General features: G+C 46.4%; 1 protein-coding gene and 1 long non-coding RNA gene across 2 annotated transcripts in view; one reads left to right on the plus strand and one right to left on the minus strand.

Annotated features, from left to right (window-relative positions):
- FBXO10 (F-box protein 10) overlaps positions 1–16,273 on the plus strand; it is a 39,551-nt gene extending 23,278 nt beyond the window's left edge. Inside the window, exons 6-11 of the mRNA XM_048502756.1 lie at positions 4,134–4,204; positions 6,306–6,458; positions 7,953–8,228; positions 9,339–9,649; positions 12,410–12,591; positions 15,431–16,273. Of these exons, the coding sequence (XP_048358713.1) occupies positions 4,134–4,204; positions 6,306–6,458; positions 7,953–8,228; positions 9,339–9,649; positions 12,410–12,591; positions 15,431–15,608 (1,171 nt within the window). The 3' untranslated portion in view covers positions 15,609–16,273. The remainder of the gene's footprint in view (positions 1–4,133; positions 4,205–6,305; positions 6,459–7,952; positions 8,229–9,338; positions 9,650–12,409; positions 12,592–15,430) is intronic.
- LOC125436125 overlaps positions 1–23,290 on the minus strand; it is a 513,530-nt gene extending 490,240 nt beyond the window's left edge. Inside the window, exon 1 of the long non-coding RNA XR_007245000.1 lies at positions 22,492–23,290. This is a non-coding gene — a long non-coding RNA (uncharacterized LOC125436125). The remainder of the gene's footprint in view (positions 1–22,491) is intronic.
- Between the last annotated feature and the right edge of the window lie 799 nt (positions 23,291–24,089).

Here is a 24,089-nt window from a genome sequence, read left to right on the forward strand (position 1 = left end):
TCTTCCCTCATATGAGTAGAAAGTGGGGGGGAGGGTATCAGTGTAGCACTGGGACCACTATGCTCTAAGGGGCACAGCGGGGTGTGTGATTCCAATATGGTGGCTTAACTTTTCAAGACATGATTCTGCCCTTTGGGCAGTGGGCTTGTCACTGATTTAAGGTGATTGCAGGAGAGTAACTTTAGTTAAGAACGAGAACAATAGATTATCACCATGGGTGCGTGGCTGGCATATGAGCCATATGCAATATCCAAGGTATTTTTCTTTCCCTTAGGCTTCCTGTTTTAAATTAGATTCCTGGCACGCTTGTTTTGAGATGAGTTTTCAAGCGGATGAAATCATATGCACTACCAGTAAAAAATAATAATAACTCTTGACATCCCAAACGCTAGGCCAGATCTATCAGAGGCTAGCTTGTTCCAGGGTGATTGCTCTGACAACAGCAAAGCAGATTTTGTTAATCTACAAACCATCAGGGTCAAGAAAGAGCTCTTTTTCCAAAGCAGCAGGGGAGGAGACCTGTCAGACAAGTGGCAATTTTTGCATCGGCAGCCATCTCAGGTGTTGATTACAAAACCACTAATAAGTCTAGAGGAAACGTGGGCTCAGAAGAGCAAGTGACTCGGTTTGCAATCTTAATTTCTCTTCCTGGCACAACGACAACAGCGGCCCCGTCAAAACACTGGCACAGACCTATTATCACTGAGATCGCTTGTCACTGGTTAAAACAAGAGGCAGTTGTTTTGACGGTTTACTCTAGCATTTGAAGGAGGGGGTGGGAGGAGAGAGTTGTTGTTGCCTGAAGAGACGTTGTTAGCTGTGCTCCAGCTCCCCAGTGGCCCCTCTGTGTCTGAAAGAGAATTCTCACCAGATTCTGTCAACCGCTTGGCATGATGGTTTCTCCGACATTCTGAAGCCCTTGGCACCAAACGTGCAAGCACAGAAATGTAAGAAAATGGCTGTAGCCAGTTGGGGTGAGGTTGTTTGGGAGTGCTTAGCTCTCTTCCCTTTCAGGAGGATCAGTTGCAGTGAAGGCATGGGTGGGAGGGGTGGGGGCTGAATATCTCAAGAGTCCCTTTTGGTTTTGCTGTCTACAGTGACCTAACCAGATTTCCTTTGCAATGCACCAGAGCCTGCTTGGAAAAGGTGAGCTCAAATGCTTACACTTACACCATGCTCTTCTCTGTGCAAATAGCATGAGAGCTAAAGAATGATAAGAACTTAAACATGCATTTATGGCTTAAAGAATGTTAAGGACTTAAAAGGGCATTTGTGAGGCCACCATATCACAAAGCAAAGTGAGAGAACTGCCCCAAACAGTGCTTTTTGAGTGCTGGCAAACAGCAGCAAGTGGTCAGTTCTGGTCATTTTTTAATTAGAGTTTTTTGGCCCTGGGGGACAAATATCTTGGTCCAGGCCTGGGCATTTGTTGTGAGTCTGATCTAAAAAATGATTTGGCTTGCTTATCAAGACCAGACAGACAGACAGACAGAAGCCTTTATTGGCATTATAAATCACAATATTACAATATTAAAAACAAAAAGGGAACGTTTATCTATTAACTGAACCCATTAAAATATGCATTAAATATCTACATACAGACCCTGTGTACAGAACACAAAGAGAGCTAAATTAACCATGACTGTTTTGTGGAGAATAATTACGCTTTGCCAGGTAATTACGCTTTGCCAGCTTCAGAAAGCTCGCAACATTTTCACAGATAGTATCACAAGAACCATTGAGTAGAAAGTTCATAACAGATGATGACATGTCAATATTTAACCTCCCTGTCAAGGGATGAATATACATGGACCGTGGAAGATCATATATAGAACACTCTAAAACCATGGTGGTGAACCTTTGGCAGTCCAGATGTTATGGACTACAATTCCCATCAGCCCCTGCCAGCATGCCCAATTGGGCATGCTGGCAAGGCAACAATCCACTATAGATTCCTTACTACTCTAAAAGTACATGTTGGACTGTCTCGACAACAGCCATTTTACACTGGCATAGCCTGTTCTCATAGGGGATATTATTGTATCTGCCAGCTTATCAAGTGGTGTTGGAGGGAAGCTGCAAAGTAGGCAGCGCCCATGTCTGATGTTTCAATCTTCGCTGCAGCATCTTTAGAGAGTATGGATGCTGTTGTGTGAATGTGAGGTCCAGACATACACATGCAGCAAAAGCAAGTGGCAGAAGGTTAAGGTGACAGAGTGGGGCTGTATCACGAGAGACTTGTAGAGGGGGAGGTATCTAGGGTTGCCAACTCTGTACTGGGACATTCCTGGAGATTTGAGGGTGGAGCAGGGATGGAGAGAGAGGGAACTGCGCCTGGGTCCGCGACCTTCCCCGCGCCCGGCCGCCCCATCTCGTCTGCCCGCTACCTTGATCGACCCGCTTTAACATTAGGGGGGAGTCTGGGGGGGTGGGCGCCTTGCCCTTGCCCCATGTGGTGCCAATAGGCTTGAGCCGAGTGGCCCATTGTAGCTTTGCCACTGGGGTGGAGCCTAGGGAGAAAGGATTTTAGGGAGGGACCTTAATGGGATTTAATGCCCAAGAGTTTACTTCTCAGAGCAGCCATTTCCTCCAGAGCAGGGGTCTGCAACCTGCGGCTCTCCAGATGTTCATGGACTACAAATACCATCAGCCCCTGCCAGCATGGCCAATTGGTTGCAGACCTCTGCTCCAGAGGAACTGATTTCCCAGTATGTCTAAAAATTAGTGCATCATAGAAATTGGTTCAGAGTTTAGCCCTTTGTATGCTGTGTTGTTTCCCATTTACAGTTAATTATGAAGACAGGAGATCTTTTCAAAATGGCATCCATCATCTGCAATAGGAGATAATTCAGCCCACCTCTGCGCTTTGTCACCTCATTCCCACCTCGTCTCCTTTCTACCCTATCCCTTTGCTGCATGGGATAACATATTCCCATGTTATAGGTGGCATATACAGGTTTATTCCCATTTTTTCCTCACAGCAACCCTAGGGAGGAGACTAGGCTTAACTAAAGCAACTGGTCTGAAGTCGCCCAGCAAACTTCCTAGCTGAGCAGAAACTTGAACTGTGGTCTCCCTGGCCCAAGTCTGATACACTGTCTGCTACACCGTAGTATCAGGGCCACTGCTGCCGATTGTTGCCAACAGTTGTGTGTGTTTTGGTGGGTTTTTTTGTTACAACAGATTTATCTCTGTTTAAAATGAATACTTTATGCTCTTCAGCCACTGGAAAATTACATCAACACCCCCCAAATACGCTCTCTGCTTAGCACATATTTCCTTGCGCCCATTGGCTTCTTCCTCAAAGCAAAGAGCCAGTCTTGGCTTTCTTTGGTTCATTGGACCAAGAAGTGCTTCAAAAGGTCCCAGGAGACATTACCTATGTGTCTGCTGGGAAGTAGCTGCTCCCATCATAGGAGGATGCTTGGCTTGGGGCCTCCCAATCTGTTGTAGCTGCCCCTGGAGCAGCCATTTTGTGATGAATCCCAGTTAGATTAATGAGAGAACAGCTGGTATAACAGTGCATTGCACCAAGAGTTGTGCTAGAATTCAGTGTTGGTGGTGGGGTCCCCTTTCCTGTAGTGTTGGCAACAGGCCCACTTCCTTTCCCCAGGAATTGTCAGCACTAGTACTAGAAGGATTCCCTTTTGCTGTAGTTGTTTTTTTGATGATCCAGGAAAAGAAGAGAAGACGGGGTCATTCCACATCACCTAAGGATCACATTTGAGAGGTTGCGAGACCAATCTAAAGCAGAACACCCAAATGGTTCCCCAGCAGCCAAACCTTTGATATATGGATCCTGCCTTTCCCTTGGGGAGCCCAAGGTTGGGTCTGACCCCGATGAATTGGCAAGTTCTACCGGAGAGAACCATTTGGTAGCTCTGGCCTTGGGAAACAGCCTTACTTCATCAGTGCTGGAGCATTAGTAAATGTTAAAGCAATGCCAAGGACAAGCATTTTTTTTTAAAGTGAGAGCTTTGCTTTCGGCTGCTTTGAGGTGCCAGGCCCTGTTTGTGTTACAGCAACAAAATCCCTTGACAGAGCTGGCTTATTAGCGCGTCTGCGGGGAGCAAAAACATGGATTGTCTGTATTATGCAATTGACTGCTTTCGCTCTTCTGCTTTCTGCACCAGTGGGAACCACATCTTTCAGGGACTCGCGGCGGGTATTGCTGTGAATGAAAACGGACGAGGCCAAATAACAGGTATGGAAAGGGCCTTTAATGGATCTAATGATAAGTCACTGCGAGTTGCTTTTCCTTCTTCTTTTCTTCTTTTCTTTAAATATTTGTAGCCCACTTTTCTCCTCAAAGATACTTAAAGTGGCTGACAGTGATAGGAAAAAACTATACGATATGAACAAACCAGCGAACAAGGAGAACCACAAAGTATGCTCCGGTTTTGGTGTTGCATACAGTGGCTCTTGGCATGGAGGCCCATGCTAAGAGCCAAGAGTCTTTTGGCTAACGTCCAAGGGCTCACGCCTGTGGCCATGTCTAGCCCTTATACCTGCAGATAGAAAGGTGACGACCCCCCCCCCCCGAAAACCCCACAGTTGGGATAGTGTAAACCTAATAAGACATTCTGAAACAACAGTTTTTTTGATCCCGTTATCTTCCAAAATAATGATAGTTGCAAAAGTGGTTTACAAGTGTTTCAAAGTAATTATGACCTCATACTTGTAAAGTATGTGAGTATTTTCATTCCCAAATTTCCAAGGGGAGGGGGGAACAATTTGTAATCTAGCAGAACTCTGGCTACATAGATCTCTATGTAGGAGCAGCAGTGGCATAAGGGTTAAGAGCAGGTGTACTCTAATCTGGAGGAGCTGGGTTTGATTCCCTGCTCTGTCACTTGAGCTGTGGAGGCTTATCTGGGCAATTCAGATTACCTGTGCACTCCAACACATGCCAGCTGGGTGACCTTGGGCTAGTCACAGTTCTTCTGAGCTTTCTCAGCCCCACCTACCTCACAGGGTGTTTGTTGTGAGGGGGGGAAGGGAAAGGAGTTTGAGTCTCCTTACAGGAGAGAAAGGGGATATAAATCCAAACTCTTCTTCTTCTATTGGAGACGGGGCGGGGGGGGCGGGATTTAAAATCAGTACAATGACAGCACCCTTATGGCTTGGTAAACAAATGTGAAATTGCTTCAGACAGGATTAAAAACATTCAAGATAATATTTAACATAAACGCAACAACTTTACAACTTGAAGTAAAACTAAATCATAATGGTTGTGAACATAACCCAACTGAGGCAGGCAGGATTCTCACTTGAAACAATGGCAAACAACAAACAGTACCCAACAATGCAATGTGAAATTAAAAAGTCCAAAATGTTAACTCGAAGTGCAGGACTGCTTTTCCCCTCTCTGCTCTTCTGTGTCTGCTGCTGCAGATCTTTCTTGGTCTTGGGCCAATAAGGAAGTTGTATGTTCCCTCAATCAAGCTCTGGGCCTTCCCTCTGCTGCCGCCGGCCAGACTGACTGAGGGAAGTGGTGCTCTTGCTGTTGGTAACATGAGCAAACTTACCAACTGCTCACGCCCCATGAGTTCCTGCTCCCTGAGGGCAAAACCTTACAATGAAAATGAAATTGGTATGGATTACACAATTTGAGGAGAAATACCCTTAAGGTATCACAGAATTCCTGCCTAAGGTGCTGTTGGATCCAAGAATTTCCCATCTGTTTTCTTCTTCATAACATTGCAGTAGCTCTCAAGAATGAAATCTGCTAACCATTTCAGAGTTTTCACTTTACGATGCCTGGCAGTTGGATCCTTACTTAGCATGTGTTTGGGGGGGCATTTTCCACTGTAGCCAAGCGTCCTTGCATTCAGTCCTCCCCACCTATGATAATAACAATGCTTGGATTCAGGATGTCCCTATTTATTTTTATTTTATTTATTATTTAGATTTCTATACCGCCCTATCCCCAGGGGGCTCCAGGTGGTGTACAACATAAAATCAATACAATATTAAATAGAGGAGCAAACCATACAAATACACAACAACAAATTACATGGAAGCTCCCATCCATTTCAATAATCATTTAAGATTTACTAAAAATTCCATTAAAACAGCAGTGTACAAGAAAAGGCATCCAGTAAGCCCATTTTCAAACCCTTTCCAAGGGAGCGGCTAGACCCCTCCATAGGAGGGTTACCCAGATGTAAAAGAGCAGAAGAGCAGAAGAATTGATGAGTGTATGGAACTGGTATTCTCCTCTCATGTTCTTTCCCTTGATGTTCCATCAGCATCATCATTCCACAAAGCTCCTTTGCTTCCTTTCCATTGTTTTCCTGCTTTAGAAAACGTCATCCGGGAGAACCAATGGGGAGGTGCTGATATCCGTCGGGGAGCTGACCCCGTCCTCAGAAGCAACCTGATCTGCTGTGGATATTCAGATGGCGTGGTAGTCGGAGAACGTGGGAAAGGGCTTATTGAAGGAAACACCATTTATGGTAACCAAGATGGATTTCCTGCCTTTCCTGTCTGTTCTGTGGTGTGGTGAGGTAGTAGTATAATCTTCCACAGAAAAAACTAGAACAGGGGTCTGCAACCTGTGGCTCTCCAGATGTTCATGGACTACAAATCCCATCAGCCCCTGTCAGCATGGCCAATTGGGAATTGTAGTCCATGAACATCTGGCGAGCCACAGGTTGCAGATCCCTGAACTAGAATCTAGCTTCAAAATGGATGGTGACCTGTTATCTTCTTCAGCTGTATCTTGGCTGGTCTCAGTGCCTCAGTGTGTTTGCTGGCAATTGTAGGTTTTAGCACTGTACTTTGAGATAAATTTAGGAAGATGTTGATTCTATTCCAGAATATCATGCTTTGAAAAAATGACAATGGTGTTTTAGGGAGTGCTCACCGACTATGGAGCAGTGCCTGAGCAACGTGAACCATAAGGATGTGAAGAACTTGTCCTTTTTAGTTCTGTAGGGTGTCGGATATTCACAGAAGGTCCACAGAGTGTTTCGATATTCATGGGGTTTCCAGCAGTTCCTGCACCCACCTACCTTAAAGAAAAAAAAACATGGTTTTTTGTCTCTTTGTTTCCTGGTACATTCATTTGTGTATCATAAGAACATAAGAACGAGCCTGCTGGATCAGACCAGACTCCATCTAGTCCAGCACTCTGCTACTCGCAGTGGCCCACCAGGTGCCTTTGGGAGCTCATGCGGGATATTGAAAGCAATGGCCTGCTGCTGCTCTGAGCACCTGGTCTGCTAAGGCATTTGCAACCTCAGATCAAGGAGGATCAAGATTGGTAGCCATAGATCAACTTCTCCATAAATCGATCCAAGCCCCTTTTAAAGCTATCCAGGTTAGTGGCCATCACCACCTCCTGTGGCAGCATATTCCAAACACCAATTGCGTGAAGAAATGTTCCCTTTTATTAGTCCCAATTCTTCCCCCCAGCACTTTCAATGTATGCCCCCTTTAGTATTGTGAGAAAGAGAGAAAAATGTCTCTGTCAACATTTTCTACCCCATGCATAATTTTATGAGTCGATCATATCCCCCCTCAGACGTCTCCTCTCCAAACTAAAGAGTCCCAAACGCTGCAGCCTCTCCTCATAGGGAAGGTGCTCCAATCCCTCAATCAACATTGTTGCCCTTCTCTGCACTGTCTAGTGGTTGAAGTGCTAGAACAGGATCCGCAAGACCCAAGCTCAGATCTCCACTCTGCCATGGACACTACCAGAGGTTTTTGGGCTTTTCTCTTTCTCAGACTAATCTTCCCCACAGAGGACTGTTCTTGAGAAGATAAAATGGAGGGGGGTGAACAGTGTTTGGGTCCCCGCCGGGGAGAAAAATAAGGTATCAATATCTGCAAAAATAAATACAGTAATTCATTGGACAAAGTCACATAGCTCGGTTCATGTAGTCCCTGACCAAAGCCCCCTTACATTAATATAGAGCAAGGTGAACCATGTTTTTCTCTTGCTGTAGGTAACAAGGGCTGCGGCGTCTGGATAATGTCCTCTAGCCTCCCTCACATCACCAGTAACCAAATTGGCCACAACAGCATCTACGGGATTGCAGTGTTTTGCCGAAAGGATGACGCCAGCGACTATCTTGCCAACCAAGGGGGAAACGAGAACTTCAACGACGAGGGAGAAGCTGCCAACTGGGAGAATGAGCTGGAGAGCGAAGACGAGCGCCTGACTTCCCGGAGGCCCATCAGTGTAGCACTGGTGGAGTCCAACAGCATCAATCACAATGGGGGTAAGCTTTGGGAAAATTGCATTGACCAAAAAACCGCAGCAAGAGGCATTTATGAATGCCGGACATATCCCTGGGGCAAGAAAAGCATCCAAATTTCTGCCATTACTATTGTAATCTGTCTCAGAGAAAGATGATAGTAGCATTGTATATTCCTCTGCCACAAAATTCAACATGCTGGATCTCTTTGTTGTAGAATGTTCTGCCTGGGTCCTAGTGCCTACCTAACCCTGCTCCCCACCATCTATTTGAAAGTCATTCAATGAATGGAAAATGCTTTCGTATCAAAGTAAGATGTTCAGTAATGCATGAAACAATGGTTTTGACAAGAGGCAGCATGTAAAAATGAATGATAATTCTCATATTTGTTTGGGACTATATTCCAATGCGGAAGCATACAATTTTCTCAACTGCTTCATCTCAACATCTTTTTCTGAGAGAGAGTATAGTCAAAGTATAGTCATTTTGTCCCTGTGCATGAATTGTGAACTAGATTTGTCCCTGTGCACTCCAACACACGCCAGCTGGGTGACCTTGGGCTAGTCACAGTTCTTCGGAGCTCTCTCCTCCTCCTCCTCCTCTTCCTCCTCCTCCTCCTCCTCCTCCTCCTCCGCTGCCGCCGCCGCCTCTTCTTCTTCTTCTTCTTCTTCTTCTTCTTCTTCTTCTTCTTCTTCTTCTTCTTCTTCTTCTTCTTCTTCTTCTTCTTCTTCTTCTTCTTCTTCTTCTTCTTCTTCTTCTTCTTCTTCTTCTTCTTCTTCTTCTCCTTCTTCTTCTCCTTCTCCTCCTCCTCCTTCTTCTTCTCCTTCTCCTCCTCCTCCTCCTTCTTCTTCTCCTTCTCCTCCTCCTCCTTCTTCTTCTCCTTCTCCTTCTTCTCCTTCTCCTTCTCCTCCTCCTCCTTCTTCTTCTCCTTCTCCTCCTTCTCCTCCTTCTCTGTTGTTAAAGCCCTTAAGTCTCTTCATCGCTCATGGTGACCTTTATGAATCATCAATGTCCCTCCAACATGTCCCTCTTTGTGCCAACAGCCTTGCTTTCGGGTCTTTATGACTGAGGGCCATGGCTTTCTTTGTAGAGTCAATCCATCTCATGCTGGATCTTTCTTTTTTCCTTCCATAGCGGCTGGTTTATATGTCAAGAGCAGTGAGGCCCTGAACATTATAGGAAATGCCATCCATGCCAACCGCGACTGTGGGGTCTCCGTCTCTCAGAGCTCCCAGCTGACCCGAATAGCAAACAACAGCATTTCTTGCAACAGCCTCGGTGGAGTCCTGGTGGAAGCAGAGTGCAGAGTGGATCTTCGTGGCAATGGCATCTACGACAACAGCAGCCACGGTGTCACTTCCAAGGGTGACGGGAACATCACTGAAAACGATGTCCTAGGAAACAAGGGCTGCGGCCTGCGATTGTTGCAGGCAGCTGACGTGAAGGTGGGGTCTTTTGATAAGGAGAATGCCTTTATCTATCTTGTTCATATCCCATTTGGAAGAAACTTGGTATCTTAGGCTTAGGTTTTAAGTGCCGCTGAGATTCTGTCCTATGCATACTCTGTCTTAGAAAAATATGTTAGTATGGTCAGTTGATATGCAACGGTTGAGAAAATGGTATGCTTCCACATTAGAATATAATCCCAAACAAATATGAGAATTATGATGGATTTTTACATGCTGCCTTTGTCAAAACCATCATTTTGTGCATTATTGAGCGTGGGACTTTGATTCAAGAGCATTTATGGTTCATTGTACAACTATCACTCATTCTTTCAAACGGATTGGGCTAGGTAGGCACTAGGACCCAGGTGGAGCATTCTACAACAAAGAAGGTCCAGCATGTTGAGTTCCGTGGCGGAGGAATAGACAACCCTACCAACATATTTTTCTGAAACAGACTATAGATTACAGTGGTGGCGAACCTTTGGCACTCCAGATGTTATGGACTACAATTCCCATCAGCCCCTGCCAGTATGGCCAATTGGCCATGCTGGCAGGGGCTGATGGGAATTGTAGTCCATAACATCTGGAGTGCCAAAGGTTCGCCACCACGGCTATAGAAGCATTTGGGGAATTGCTAATTACTTACATCTGGTATTATACACTGGCCAAACCTTGCAAGTTAATTGGCTTAGGTGGGCTGTTGGGGTTAAATAAAAAGGGTTAACCTTCATTGGCACATCTACAACAACCCCTCCCCCCCCAAGAGGAAACTACTTTGCTGCACAGGAATGGGTTTTTTTGCAGCTGATGGAATGTCAGAATCCGGGGAGGTAGTAAGCTGTTGCTTTTATTTTACAGTTAATTATGTGCTAAGCAGTCTTAGTGAGGTTTAATTATTTTCATGTTTGTCTTGCCTGTGACTGAGTGCTAGTATTTTGCAGCACTCTGTGAATCAATACATTTGATTTACAGTGTAAACCTCTGGAATTACTGACTGGATGTAGATACTCTGCAGAACTGTATCCATAAGGCGAGATTTGTCTGTGCTATCCATACACCGTCCTTCTCCCTGAAAGGTTTTGTGAATGGGATAGTCTAATTTTATCCTCACAGCACCTCTGTGAGGCAAGTTGGTCTGAGAGACAGCAGTTGGCCTGTTGAACTAAAGTGGTGAAGCGGGAAACTGAATTCAGGATCATCTGCTCCAGGTCCAGCATTTGTCCACTGTACCATTTTATGAGTTTGTTACAATACATATTCCATGAGTCAATAGATCCAACAGGCATTGGAGAAAATATTTTTCTTGAGTGTTGAGGCCCATATGGTCAATCAGAGACGGCCTGGCGGGGCCAGGCCACGGGCTCACCAGGTGCCTCTTGGCCTGGCCCTGCCAGACTGCTGTGGGCCTGCTGTGTACCCCTCAGCTTTATTAGCCCAACTACAACCTTAAGGTTATACAGTTTCTCAAGGGCAGTGCTGATAATAAACCCAAAGACAACTTATTGTGTTATTGCTTCTCACCTGAGATCTGGCAGGGATCCATTGGCTGCCCCAAGAGAAGCTGTGGAACAAGTAAACAGTTTTGAGCAGTCCTTGGAGGCTGTGCTGCCTGGGGAAAAAAGGTTGCTGTTATGTTGGTCCCAGAAAAAGGCAAGATACATCCTAGGCCCAGCGAATAAATGAGTTGTGAAGCAACTCAGGATTTGATGATGGAGTGTTGTTTGATTATGTTTTTGGACAAAGAACTGGGCTGTGAGAGACTTCCTGTGGGTTTTCACTGCCCAAGCCATTTCCAGGTTGCAATGAGTGCATGACTATTAGGAATTTATTTACAATTTTCATGGGTTTCCCAAGAGCTGACATTGGTCACTTACACACAGGTGGTTTGCCTGGCGTTTTTCCTGCTTCGCCGCAGCATTCTGGTTCTTACGTTCACCTCCTGGGTTTTCCCCATCTTTCTTGCAATCTTCTTCAAGCTTGTTTTGTTGGGATATTTTGGAAGAGATCACAGCAATTTGGGCTGGCCCTCGCATGCATAGGAAAGTGAAGACCATGCTGTTCCTGCCCAGACTGGCTTTTATTTCCATGGCCCACTTCCATGGCAACAGCCATTACCTACCCCCCTCCCCATGCGCACTCACAGGCTACTTGGGTTTTTGTGCTATCAAGTCACCACTAACCTATGGCGACCCTTTAAGGCAGTGATGGCGAACCTTTGGCACTCCAGATGTTATGGACTACAATTCCCATCAGCCCCAATTGGCCATGCTGGCAGGGTGCTTGACCAGACGTAAGCCACTGTGTGCTTGACCAGACGTCTGGTGCTTGACCAGACGTCTGGTGCTTGACCAGACGTAAGCCTGTGGGGTGAAAAGTAGGGTATAAATGAAGTAAATATAACAATGTGTTGATTGCCAATGTTAAAAAAAGCTTTCTGGTGGTGGGGAGGGGGAAATGGCCATAGTGGGGGAATGAGGCAAGGAAAGTAAGAGGGAAATTGCCATGTAGAAGTCACACTACCTGTATCAATAGCCACAGGAGCTACCAGGAAACTGCACAAGCTTCTCCATGTATAGGAAACATAGTTGTTTCTTCAGCTCTTCCCCAAAACTGTTGTAGCTGTTTGCCAACCAGGCTTCAGTTCTGCAGTCGAATTTCAGCATTTCAACAGGCCTGCCGAGATATCGAAGTCATGTGAACTTTACACAGGTTCATTATGACCTCTGACTATTTCCTCTGCCCCTGTCCCTTTTCTAGGTAATCAGAAACAGAATCCACTCCTTCCGAGGTTATGGGATTGAGGTGCTTGACCAGACCAAAGGCATGGTGCAAGACAACGTGATTTTCCAAGGGAAAGCCAAAAACGCCATTTTGCAGCAGACGTACAGTGGAGACGGTTGCATTGTTCAGAATAATAAGCTCATTGCCTTTAAAAAGAAGTAAGTCTCTCGTGTCTCTTTTACCCGACTTCAGTGACTGAAAAGTGCTACTGGAGAGATTCTCAGACTGCCTGGAGATACTCACTGAAAGCACGTTGTGTTTCAAAATTACATTTTATTTAATTGTCGTAGCCTCACAATAGATCCTGTAAGCCACAGGTGTCAAACTCGCACCCCTCCAGATGTTATGGACTACAGTTCCCATCATCCCCTGCCAGCATGATGCAGGGGGTGATGGGAACTGTAGTCCAAAACATCTGGAGGGCCGCGAGTTTGACACCTATGCTGTAAGCAAAAGGGATGCCTGACAGAAACGCCTTTCTTGCACTCACAAAAATAAAATTCCTGGACTTCTTTGTGGAGGCAGTGAAGGACATCCTAATATATAATTTGCTAAGGGATGGAGCCCTCCACCAATCAATGAGCAGGACTCATAAAGTGAATGACAAAGTAATTCCTGCTCACCCATTGGTGGGTAACATTCCATCTAGTCTCCTGCCCACTTTCCCCCGACCAAGGAGCAAGCCCAGCTCTGCTGGGCCCATCAACACCTTCCTGGTTCCCCCAACCTTTTCCCAACTCCCAAAAGCCCAGTCTGGCTGTTGCTCCACCAGCCCCCCAACTTCCTCCTGGTTCCCTCCACCCTCCCACAACCCCCAAAAGCCCAGCCTGGGTGGCAGAACAGCAAGCCCTTGGTGCCCTCCAATAACCACCTGGTTCCCCCCACCCTAAACCACACCTTCCCACTCTTCCCCCACCCAAGCCACTCCTTTCCACCCTCCCCCAAGGCTCACCTTCCTGCCCTTCCCCATCCTAAGCCACAGACTCAGGACCAGGTAGGCGGGAACCATTGGGCTGGGAGGAGGGGAGGCCACTACAGCTCTGGTAAAGCCCATTGTGGGTGGAAATGCAAGCTCACCCCCCACCTTTGCTAAGGTCTGTTGCATCTCCCCCTGCATTTGGCTTTGCTGCTAGTTTAGCTATAAAAGACCAATGTTTTCTAAGTTCCCAAAGTCCCTGTTTGGTGGTGAAAAGTGCCATCAAGCTATAGCTGACTTATGGCAGCCTTAGTGGGTTTTCAAGGCAATAGGTGGGTTTGCCAGTGCCTTCCTTTATAAAGCAACCCTTTACTTCCTTGCTAACTTCTGCAATCTGAGAAGACTGGGCTAGCCTGGTCAGGGCAAGTGCCTATTTGTGTGTATAAAGTACCATCAAGGTGGTTTACCATTTCCTTCCTTTTCATAATGACCCTGATGTTCCTTGGAGACAGAGGAGGGATCCAGCAGGTTCTCACAGGTTCCCGAGAGTAGGTTACTAATTATTTGTGTGTGCTGAGAGGGGGTTACTAATTGGTGAGTTTGCCACTTGATTTTTGCCTCATCTCAGCAGTAGCGCGCAGAACTTGAAGCAGTCTAGCAGGAGGTGCACCGGCGTGCGTGGCAGCCTGCGCCTGCGTGCATTCGTTTCCTGCCCAAGGACCGGCGCAGCGGCTGCATCCTTGCCACAGCCCCGCCCAGGAATGCCCCGTCCCCGGAATGCCCGGCCACGCCCCTGGAATGCCCCGCCCATTGGCGCTACACCACAGTTTGAATCCCACCACCATGGGAACCTGTTACTAAAATTTTTGGATCCCACCACTGCTTGGAGATCTCCCAACCAGATACTAACCAGGGCCAGCCCTGCTTTGATTCTGAGAACAGATAAGGTCAGGCTAGCCTGGGCCATCCAGATCTGGGATTAGATTCCACAGATCTTAATTTAGTGCTTTCCTTCCTTCCTGCGTGTGGAAATTGAAGACCATAGGTCTTCAATAAACTCCAGTTAGCTGTACTAAATGGGGCCACCTGGCCAACTGGAGTTTGTTTCTACCCCACAAACCAGCATTATCAAGCATGGTTCAGTCCAGGAGAAGCTGTATCACTTGATTCCTATGGATGCATAAACAAACTGTAAGAAGATCAAATTCAGATTCAGGACCTTTACTGGCATATAAAAAGGGTTTAATGAAGCGGAGTATTAGTAGAATAAAATCAGATCAATAAAATACAAGGTTTCGGTGTGTATTACATTCATGACATTTCATCACTTGCGGTAAGAACTTAGCAACTATGTCTACTATATCCATATCCTGGACCGTCATAAGGAAACATACCTAACACTCATCAGAGTGCCATTTCTTTCTACCATGAAGATAAATATGGCAAACCCATGCTACTCCATATTTGTTCTCAGTATGAATCAAAAGATCTGGATCATTTTGGGTCTTGCTTGCCTATTTTTTAGGTTTTTGGAAAAGGGACCCTCAATGGTCTATGCAGCTGGTTGAGAAGAGGGTTCATTAGGTTTTAAACACCATCAGCAAAATATGTTTTTATAAGAATATAACACTGTCATCAAGTTGCAATTGCCTTTGTGGTGTTTTCAAGACAGGAGATTGTGCGAGGTGGTTTGTCATTGCCTTCTCTTGTTAGGATTTATACTCTCTTCTGTTACGCCAACTGGCCCGATCTTCTGGCCCGATCAAAACCCCTAATGGGATATGAGGAGCTCTTACCCAGTTGATCACTGTTTCCACTTCTCTTGGCGGGGCCCAGTTAATTCATTGCCAGCTCCTGGCCTAATTCATTGGTTTTTCCAGACCTTTGTCTTGCAGAACCGAAGCAACCTCTGCTGAGCTGAAAGTGTGCTCTCCACTTTCACAGTGATTGCACGGTGATTTGTGGTCTAAAGGGTCTTTTTGCATGTGCATTGTGTCATTTGGCCAGATTCCCAGTTTTTGGATTGGCCTTAAGTTCAAACCTCAACAAATGTTCAATGTCATTCAATTCTTTTCTTCTAGGTTCAACTCTGCTTGGACCTTGGAGAACCCTCCGGCACGCCCTCACATAGAAGGATCTTCCCGAGGCGTGTCAATAGCTGGGAACAGTCAAAAAGTCACAAATGTGACCTCCAGGATAGCTGCTCGAATGGACAGAGGTTGCCATAACAACGGCAGCATCTTCTGCACTATTCTGTGACGCCTGTGCATTACTTTCAGACTTTTCTTTAGCTCAGACACCAGCCTTGGAACACTTCCTTCGTCTGTTCATATCCAAAGCTCAGTTTATTTAACTGCTGGCAGGATGCCCGACCAATGTGAGGAAGTGTTTTTGGAATGGCGGCCATAGCACATGACTTTGCCCAGCCGTTGGTCTTTTCTGCATCTTCTGCAACCTCATCTCTTGGTCTCCTTCCTCTTGTCCCTTCTGCAGTAGCCCATCCCAGGAGCTGTATTTATAAAGGAAAGCGGGGCGGGGGGGGGGGGGGGTGTGTGTCCAATCTCCACCCCTCTATGAAGCTTGCTAGGTACCTGTTCTGCATTCTTGGCCTAACCTACCTCACAGGGTTGTTGTGACGTTAAAATGGGGAAGGAAGAACCCTTGGAGGAAGGGCAGGGTAAAATTATATTAGACAAACACAAACCACCAGTACCTGCCTTGGTCTCTTTGTATACCTCTTCTTACTTGCTTTAGTTACTAGGCATGGAGGTTTGCTTTTGTGGGGATTGGGTTTACGGCTCTCCCATCATAAAAGCTCTGCATTGTCTCTCAAATAAAGGAAATCAATCCTGTTCCCCTGTTCAGTTTCTGGAGAGAAAAGGGCAATTTGAGATTCTCTGCTAAGTAAAAAATTTAGAACTCTCCAAACAGAGCCTTATTTTCTTCTCTGTCTTTCATCTCCCCACCCCCTCGCACTGCACACGCACACACACACACACCAGCTGGACACACACATTGAGGAAGTGGTAGATGGACAGACAGATTCAAAAGAGATGTGTTGTGGTAGAAGATTTCCCCCTTCAAATATCCACCACCCATTTTGACCAGTGACCACCAGCTGTTTAAGGTGTGTTTCTTTAGACAGTTGGATGCAATTCCTTTTGGCAGTTTTTGGAATACCCAGTTGTATGGGATGTCACAATAATACCTCGTATCTAGCTCTTTACCAGCTTGTCGGCAGTTTTGTAGCTTTGAGGGTGTGGAGAAGATACCATCAGAAAATGTCTGCTTTGGAGTGCTGGGGACAATTCCAAGAGGCTGGGAGGTTCCAAGCCAAGCAACCTCTTCCAGTTGAGCAGCTGTCCTCAGTGGCTGTTCTTTCACAGCATCTCCTACTCCGGTGAGATGGAAGAAATTCAGAGTTGATTCTTTGGTTTAGGGAGCAGATGTCTTCTTGAAGAAGGAAGTGGGCACCAGAAATAACACCAGTGGGCACCGTGGTGCCCTTGGGTATCACTTTGGGGACAATTGTTCTCCTCAGTAGCTACTATGAAGATGCCTCTTCCTTTCCTTCCAGCAACAGGAACTTTCCTTACAAAAAAATAAATAAAAAGCAACTTCTTTCTCAACATAAAAAAGAAGCAATATGGCTTATCCTAGTATAGCACTTGATCGTAAATTGGAATGTTTTGAAGGCAGCAAGAAGCTGCACCTGGGATCCTTCCAGGTCCTTTTGTTGGGAATTTTGTGCTTCATCAAGCAAGAGTTTATTGCGTGTGTTGTACATTTGGAAAGAACTTTACGCAAGGAAGAATAGCCATTGAACAATCCAGCCACTGGTGTCAAGCAGGAAACTGCTGGCTCTGAAAATAATGTACCCAAGGCCAGATTGGGGGCGGGGGGGGGGGGGGGGGATCCCTGGGGAGCTGGCAGTGATTTCAAATTGGAGCTGCTCAAAGCAAGAAATAGTAATAGAGAGGAGAATAAGGCTGCATACTGTGCCTTTGTCAGTATTTTTAATGTAGAGAAAACCTACACTTATTGATGCTTCTGTCGCAAAAAAACCTTTTACCTCCCCTTTCCCTTTATTTAACTGGTTCCAGTTAAATACATCTGTGAGAACAAGCAGATTATTGTTACTGCTTTGAGAGTCAGCGTGGTGTAGTGGTTTAGAGCAGCGGACTCTAATCTGAAGACCAAGGTTTGATTCTCCACTCCTCCACACGAGCGGCAGACTGGATTTGTTTTCCCGCTCTTCCACATGAAGCCTGATGGGTAGACCTTGGGCTAGTCAGTTCTCTCAGAACTCTCAGCCCTATCTACCTCACAGGGTGTCTGTGTGGGGAGAAGGGAAAGGAGTTTGTAAGCTGCCTTGAGACTCCTTACAGGAGAGAAAGGCAGGGCATAAATCCAAACTCCTCCTCCTCCTCCTCCTCTTCTTCGCCTGGATAAGACAATGGGGAGAGAAAAGGAAAGTTGTGTCTTTAGCTTGGCCCTTTGAGGGGGAGCAGAATAGGGGGCCATCTCTCTGGCCTGAGCGGCCCTCAGGGTCACCTTCTTTGTCCCCCTTGAAGAACTCCTGAGCTTTTCACAATTGCTGGGAAGGCCACAGCCCAACAAGTGAAGAAGTTTCCATCAACCACATTGTTAATGCAAGGGCTTTCCTACAGGCTATTGAATTTTCATGTTCTGTGCAACTGCATATCAAGAGGGCAAAAAGGGCCACTGGCTGGCAAACCTAGAGATGACGCTTTGCTTTGTTGACCCACCCTGCAACATGCATTAGTCCAGTGTCCACAGCTCATTCAAGAGGTTGCTGGCACCCTAGAAAAGATCTCCCTGCTTGAATCACCCTTTAGCAACCATGACTCCTTTGGCCTGTCTGTACACAGAGGACCCTCTCAGGGTCTGTGCTGCACATTGTTGGTGCTCAAATATCCCTGGTAGGGTTGCCTCTGTTTTAACTGGGCCCCTGTTCCTTGGTCTGCAGACATTAGCAGGTGCTAATTTAAATACTTCCAGACCACTCTAGATGTCACCTGCCAATTCATACAGAACAATCTGCAAGCTACCAATTCATACAGAACAAGCCGCATCCTGTCCTTGTTTTCCCTGTCACTGAACAGCCTGGTTGGGCAAAACCGTGCGCCACCCTGTCCACCGCAGCCCTGTGGGATTTGAGTCCAGGAACATCTTCAAGACGAACAAGATGTTCCGGGCATGCACTTTTGACAGTCTAAGCTCCCAGCAGAAGCCCTGTTTTCGCAAAGCTGTTGAGAGACAGTGAAAAGTTCTTCCGGCTCATCGCTTCCTCCGAGGCAAAATTTTATTAGTGTCAGGCTGCTGGTTTGCACTGCATGCTGGGTTTGAAGTCAGGGACATTGGGGAAGCTCTTCTTGCAGGTTTTGGTGGACCCTTGCATTACTTGGTGTAGGAGGACCCTTGAACAGATGCATGTGCGGGGGTGGGGCTAGGCACAATAAGCAACAAGAGGAGAGTTCTTCGTCGCTTCCGTGCTGTCGCACATTGGTACTTCACAGGCCAGCTGTAGAGACAAAATTTCTAAGCTTTCCGGTGCTTTCTGTAGCACAAGGAGGACTCCCTTACCCTGAGTCATGCACTGGCCCTTTTCCCATAAAACTGGCACATGCCCAAGGAAGAGGAGCTCTACATACACTCCTTGGGTGCCCCTGAATTCTAGTATTTTGGAAGAGGGAGAAGAAATTCTCTATCTACCTTCTCTACCTCCATGCATATTTTCTTTAATAAATATCTTCCTTGGACTATATTTTTTCCAAAATGAAAAGACCCAGTTCTAAAGTATTTCTTTTGGCTGGACCAAAACTTTTCAGTACTGCATTAGAATAAGCCATATTGCTTCTTTCTATGTTGAGAAAGCAGTTCCTTTGGGAGGTTTTTTTTGTAAGGAAAGTTCTGGTTTCTGGAAGGAAAGGAAGATTAATTCAGTGCTACGTGAAGGCATCTTCCAAACCCCTGCTGGATAAAGGTTTTGAGCCCTATGTGACTTCATCAGTTTTCAGCAACAGCCTTGTGCTGGGTGAGTAAAAGGGAACAAGTTTCTTTGCAAAAGGTAATGGGTTCTGATGGGTCCGTCCCCTTCAGATGAGTTACCTCCTCCTGGTGACCTTCAAGCTGAGTCGAGGCTTCTTTGTGTCATGAACAGTCTGTTAACTTGTTAGTGCTGAGAAACAGTCATGACATTTCTCTTGCTAGTGAATTCTGAAATTCGCGGAGCAAAGGCAATACCCCGGGGCCGTGTCGGGGCCACACCTGGGCAGACACATTGCAGCTCCGGGAGACATACAGAATTCTCGACTGCACAGATACATTTCCCGTGCTCACACCGGTGCAATTTCACCATGCAAAAACGGCCCTAGATGATAAGGTACTGTGATAAGGTACAATGAATTGCAAGAATTCCCAATGCAGCCTACTTCTGATCAAATATACTGGATCCAACTCCAAGCTAGCAAAAGGAAATCTCTCCACTCTGCTGAAGACCTCGATAGGGGCCCTGATCCAGCAAAAGCTGGTTATAATTAACCCTTGCATGACCAGTTTCCTTGGGAGTAAGTTCCATTGCTCAGCTGACCTGTGTGCAAACATGCATAGGATTGAGGCCATCTCCCACTGAAAGCAATGTTACAAATTAGGTGTAACTAACCTAGATCCTGTGGCTTTCTAGGAGTTATTCAGCTGGCTTTTGAGGGGTGGGTAGACATTCCATTTAAAAACAAGTAGGGTTATGTGCAGATGGCCACTAATTGATATTTTAAAAGTACACCGTTTTTAACTGTTGGATTATGACCCTGTCAACATTACACTCTCCCTCCCCTTTTTAAAGGAAATTATAAACATTTTATGTATAAAATTTTGTTAAGGGAAAAAACCCCGGTATATTACTAAATAAAAGTGCTCTATTTTAAACACTGAAGTTTTGCATTCTGGCTTATTTTTCCCAGTCTAAGCAGGCTGATCAGATGCAAAAATTGATACCAGAGTATTTTAGAAGGGAGGCCATGTGGCAGGTGGGTGCTGATTTTCACCTGAAATTACTACTTGACTACATGAGCTAGAGCACAGATGTAATGGACTGCAGTTCCCATCATTCCCTGCCAGCATGATGCCATAACATCTGGAGGGCTGTGAGTTTGACACCTATGAGCTTGAGCAGGGGTAGGGAACCTGCGGCTCTCCAGATGTTCAGGAACTACAATTCCCATCAGCCCCTACCAGCATGGCCAATTGGCCATGGCAAACTGATGGAACTGGATCCTGAACATCTGTGAGTTCTGAAACAGGAATGGTCCTGGATTCTGCCCAGGTGAACTACTCCGCCCCTGGATATTTGTTACTTCCTTTCCCAATAGTGCAGGTGATGGCAGAAACCTTGGTGGCTTAGTGGTACTGGGGAACACGTAAAGCCTTGGGGCTGGGCCAGGGCCTGTTTTATTTCTTTTGGAGGGGTCCTGGGCAGAGTGCTCAGCCCTGCCCACCCACCAGCAAGGCCTCCATTCATATCTCCCTTTTTGCTCCCACCCACACCACCTTGTTCACAGTTCCTCCCATCTCCCAGGCACCTGTGTACCCTTTCCTCAATGGCAAGGGGCCCTTTGTGTCACTGGGAATGCCAATGCTGTGACTATGCGGAACGCTCATACTACCCGCACACCTTTCCCTGGTGGTGCTGAGCAGCCCAGGTAGCCAGGAGCACCAAGTGGGCGAGGGAAGGGCATGTAGGCGGTTTGTAGAGGATACGTGCAGATGGGAGAATCAGTGTCAGGGAGTCCTGCCCGGATCCCTGGCAGATGTGCCGCCTCAAGATATGCTGATACAGGCCCTGGGCTTGGCATAGTGGTTGGGTCAGCTGACCAGCAACAAATGGTATGTGAGAGCATGTGTGAAATTATCTTGGGGCCTGCAGGGGTCTGTAAGCATACATCCAAATGCTTGTTCCTGAGAATGTGCTGCTGTACTGTAATACTGACAATAAATTCAGCATAGTGCCTGCATACATTTTACAGAGGGTGCCTGATCAGGTCGTGAGTTCATGGCCTGAAAAAAAATGTCCTTCTGATACTCTTATTTTAAAAAAATCAGCATCCAGCCTGATTAAAGATTTCAGGTGAGCTCTGAAGCATGGGTGATCTTTTGTGGTACTGTGGTTGCTTCTAAAAAAAAGGACTTTGTGCTTGGTTTTGGATTTACACTTTTTTTGTATTTGGGTGTATTGTGTCCAGCTCGGCTGCTATCATTTGACATGTCTCTGCCCATCGAAATCCTAGATGTCATAGTCCCCATCCCACCCACCCCCCAAAAATACCCTTTCTCATTCAAGAGGTGGCAGACCTAGGTACGAGCAATAGGAATCTTTTTAATTAGGCTTTCAAACTTTGCCATCCAACACATAACTATCGAACTGGTCCACCTATTCTTCACACTGAACTGCTAACAGGTTCTGCAGGGTGCATGAGACAGAAGCTATAGTTTGTGTGACAAGATAATTACAGCGAAGGAATAACACAGTCTCTCTGTAACCGCTCCTTGGAGTCAGCCAGCCCTTTTTATGCATCCCAGCAGCTACAACATTTGCAGCACTTAAGATATCTACTTGCAAGGGCTAGGTTCGCTTTGCAGAACGCTGGAATGGTTCATATACTTGACAGTGCTTGCGGATATATTCGAAAGCTCAGATGGGAAGATATTGAGTAGAAAAGAGGTTCTGCTATAGTACAATGAAGAAGAAGAAGAGATTGGATTTATATCCCCCCTTTCTCTCCTGTAGGAGACTCAAAGGGGCTTACAATCACCTTGCCCTTCCCCTCTCACAACAAACACCCTGTGAGGTGGGTGGGGCTGAGAGAGCTCCGTAGAGCTGTGACTAGCCCAAGGTCATCCAGCTGTGTGGGAGTGCACAGGCTAATCATGTGTGGGAGTGCACAGGCTAATCTGAATTCCCCAGATAAGCCTCCATAACTCAAGCGGCAGAGCTGGGAATCAAACCTGGTTCCTCCAGATCAGAGTGCACCTGCTCTTAGCCACTGCTCTTAGCCACTACGCCACTGCTGCTCCCAATGACATTACAGAGTTGGCATAGGAGGGGAAATGAGACTCCTGTAACAGGAGAAATGGAAGATCAGGAGAAACCAGGGCCTAGAGGCATTCCAGCATCCAGACTAAGATGGTAGAATGAGACAGACTGCTAAATATTCCTTGCAGAATCTTGGGGTAAGAGGAGTTGAAATCAGGCAATGGAATTCAGAGTCAGGACCATATTTGAAATCCCGCATCTCTTTGTACCTTTTGTTCTTTTAAGGTAACGGACTTCCATTCAAATACTGATAAGGGTTTACATCTGCCAATCTTTTGTGAAGCTCCCATTTCACATACTCCCAGATCGTTTCATTGATTTGGAATCTTTGGTTGCAAGTCTCACTTTCGCTAAATTCGCTGCAGTACTTAGGCACTTAAGATATCCTTGATATTAAACTCCTTTTAAAAAGCTGTTACCTTCAGCCCTGTTTGCAAGCCATTAACATGAACACGATGATGGTGCGGGGGGGAGGAGTGTGAGAATTTGCACAAATCATTTTTACCGCTGCTGCAAAGCCATTATTTGAACTAGCAATGGAGGTAATATCCTTCCACTTTCCCTCTACCTACCGCCTTTAAAACACCTAATCACAAAAAGAGCAACTTAAGCAACCACACAAGCTGGCAAAACTGAGAAAAAGAGGAGCTGTAATTAATCCACATGTGAGTGGGGATAAATTACCGGGTAAGGTTTCACATTTCATATTCAAGCAGAAGTGTGGGAATTGCACTTCTGCCTGACTTTCAGAGGACTTGCTTAAGGGCAGAGGTGTAGCTGGGCCAGAGTGTGGCAGGTGTGCACTCTGTGTTTTCTGCCCTCCCCCCCCCCGGGCACCCCTTACCTTAGTGCAGGTTAGAGAAGCGGCCTGTTCCCTTCAGGCTGAAAACGGCCTGGTGGGAACTACACTTCCCAGGAGACCCTGGGGCTCGCAAGGTCTACTGGGAAGTGTAGTTCCCACCAGGCCATTTTCAGCCTGAAGGGAACAGGCCGCTTCTCCAGCCTGCACTGTTTGACAAAGGTAAGTGCGTGTGGGGGCGGGGCGGGAGGGGGGCGCCACAGGGGCGCATGATTTTTTGCCCCCTTCAGGCACACACCCAGTGCAACGCCCACCCTTTGGCCCCCAGTAGCTCTGCTTCTGCTTAAGGGCCTTTTGTGTTTCTGTAGGTCCTTGCGCAAATGCCAGCTGATGACCTTGCAGAAGTGCTTTCTCCCTCCCTAGCAAGAACCCATGCAGAGCATATTCTCTCTCTCTGACATGGTTAGCCCCACTACCTGCTGCTCTAGGCAATCAAGAAAGCAACCACCTCCTGGTGGCGGCGGCTTAGTGCTTGTGCTTGGCAGCTTTAACCATCCCTGTTTGTGATGACTGGCGACACCATCCATGCTTTCATTATACACGGACACCTGCACAGATGAAAATTCGGCACAGGCAAAACGACAAGACAAAAATGGAAAGGACAATGGAGGACTAAAGAGAACGCAACAAGTAAATGATGGCATGACACGGGCCAATATGTCCCTTGGTGCCTGCCAAATTTTTCAGAAAATGGGTGGGGCCACTAATGCTGGGCTTGTTACTGGCTCTCCTAATTCAAATGAAAGGGTTGATTTGGCTGCAAAATTAG

The sequence above is a fragment of the Sphaerodactylus townsendi genome, linkage group LG07 (genome assembly GCF_021028975.2).
Source record: "Sphaerodactylus townsendi isolate TG3544 linkage group LG07, MPM_Stown_v2.3, whole genome shotgun sequence".
NCBI classification, from domain to species: Eukaryota; Metazoa; Chordata; class Lepidosauria; order Squamata; family Sphaerodactylidae; genus Sphaerodactylus; species Sphaerodactylus townsendi.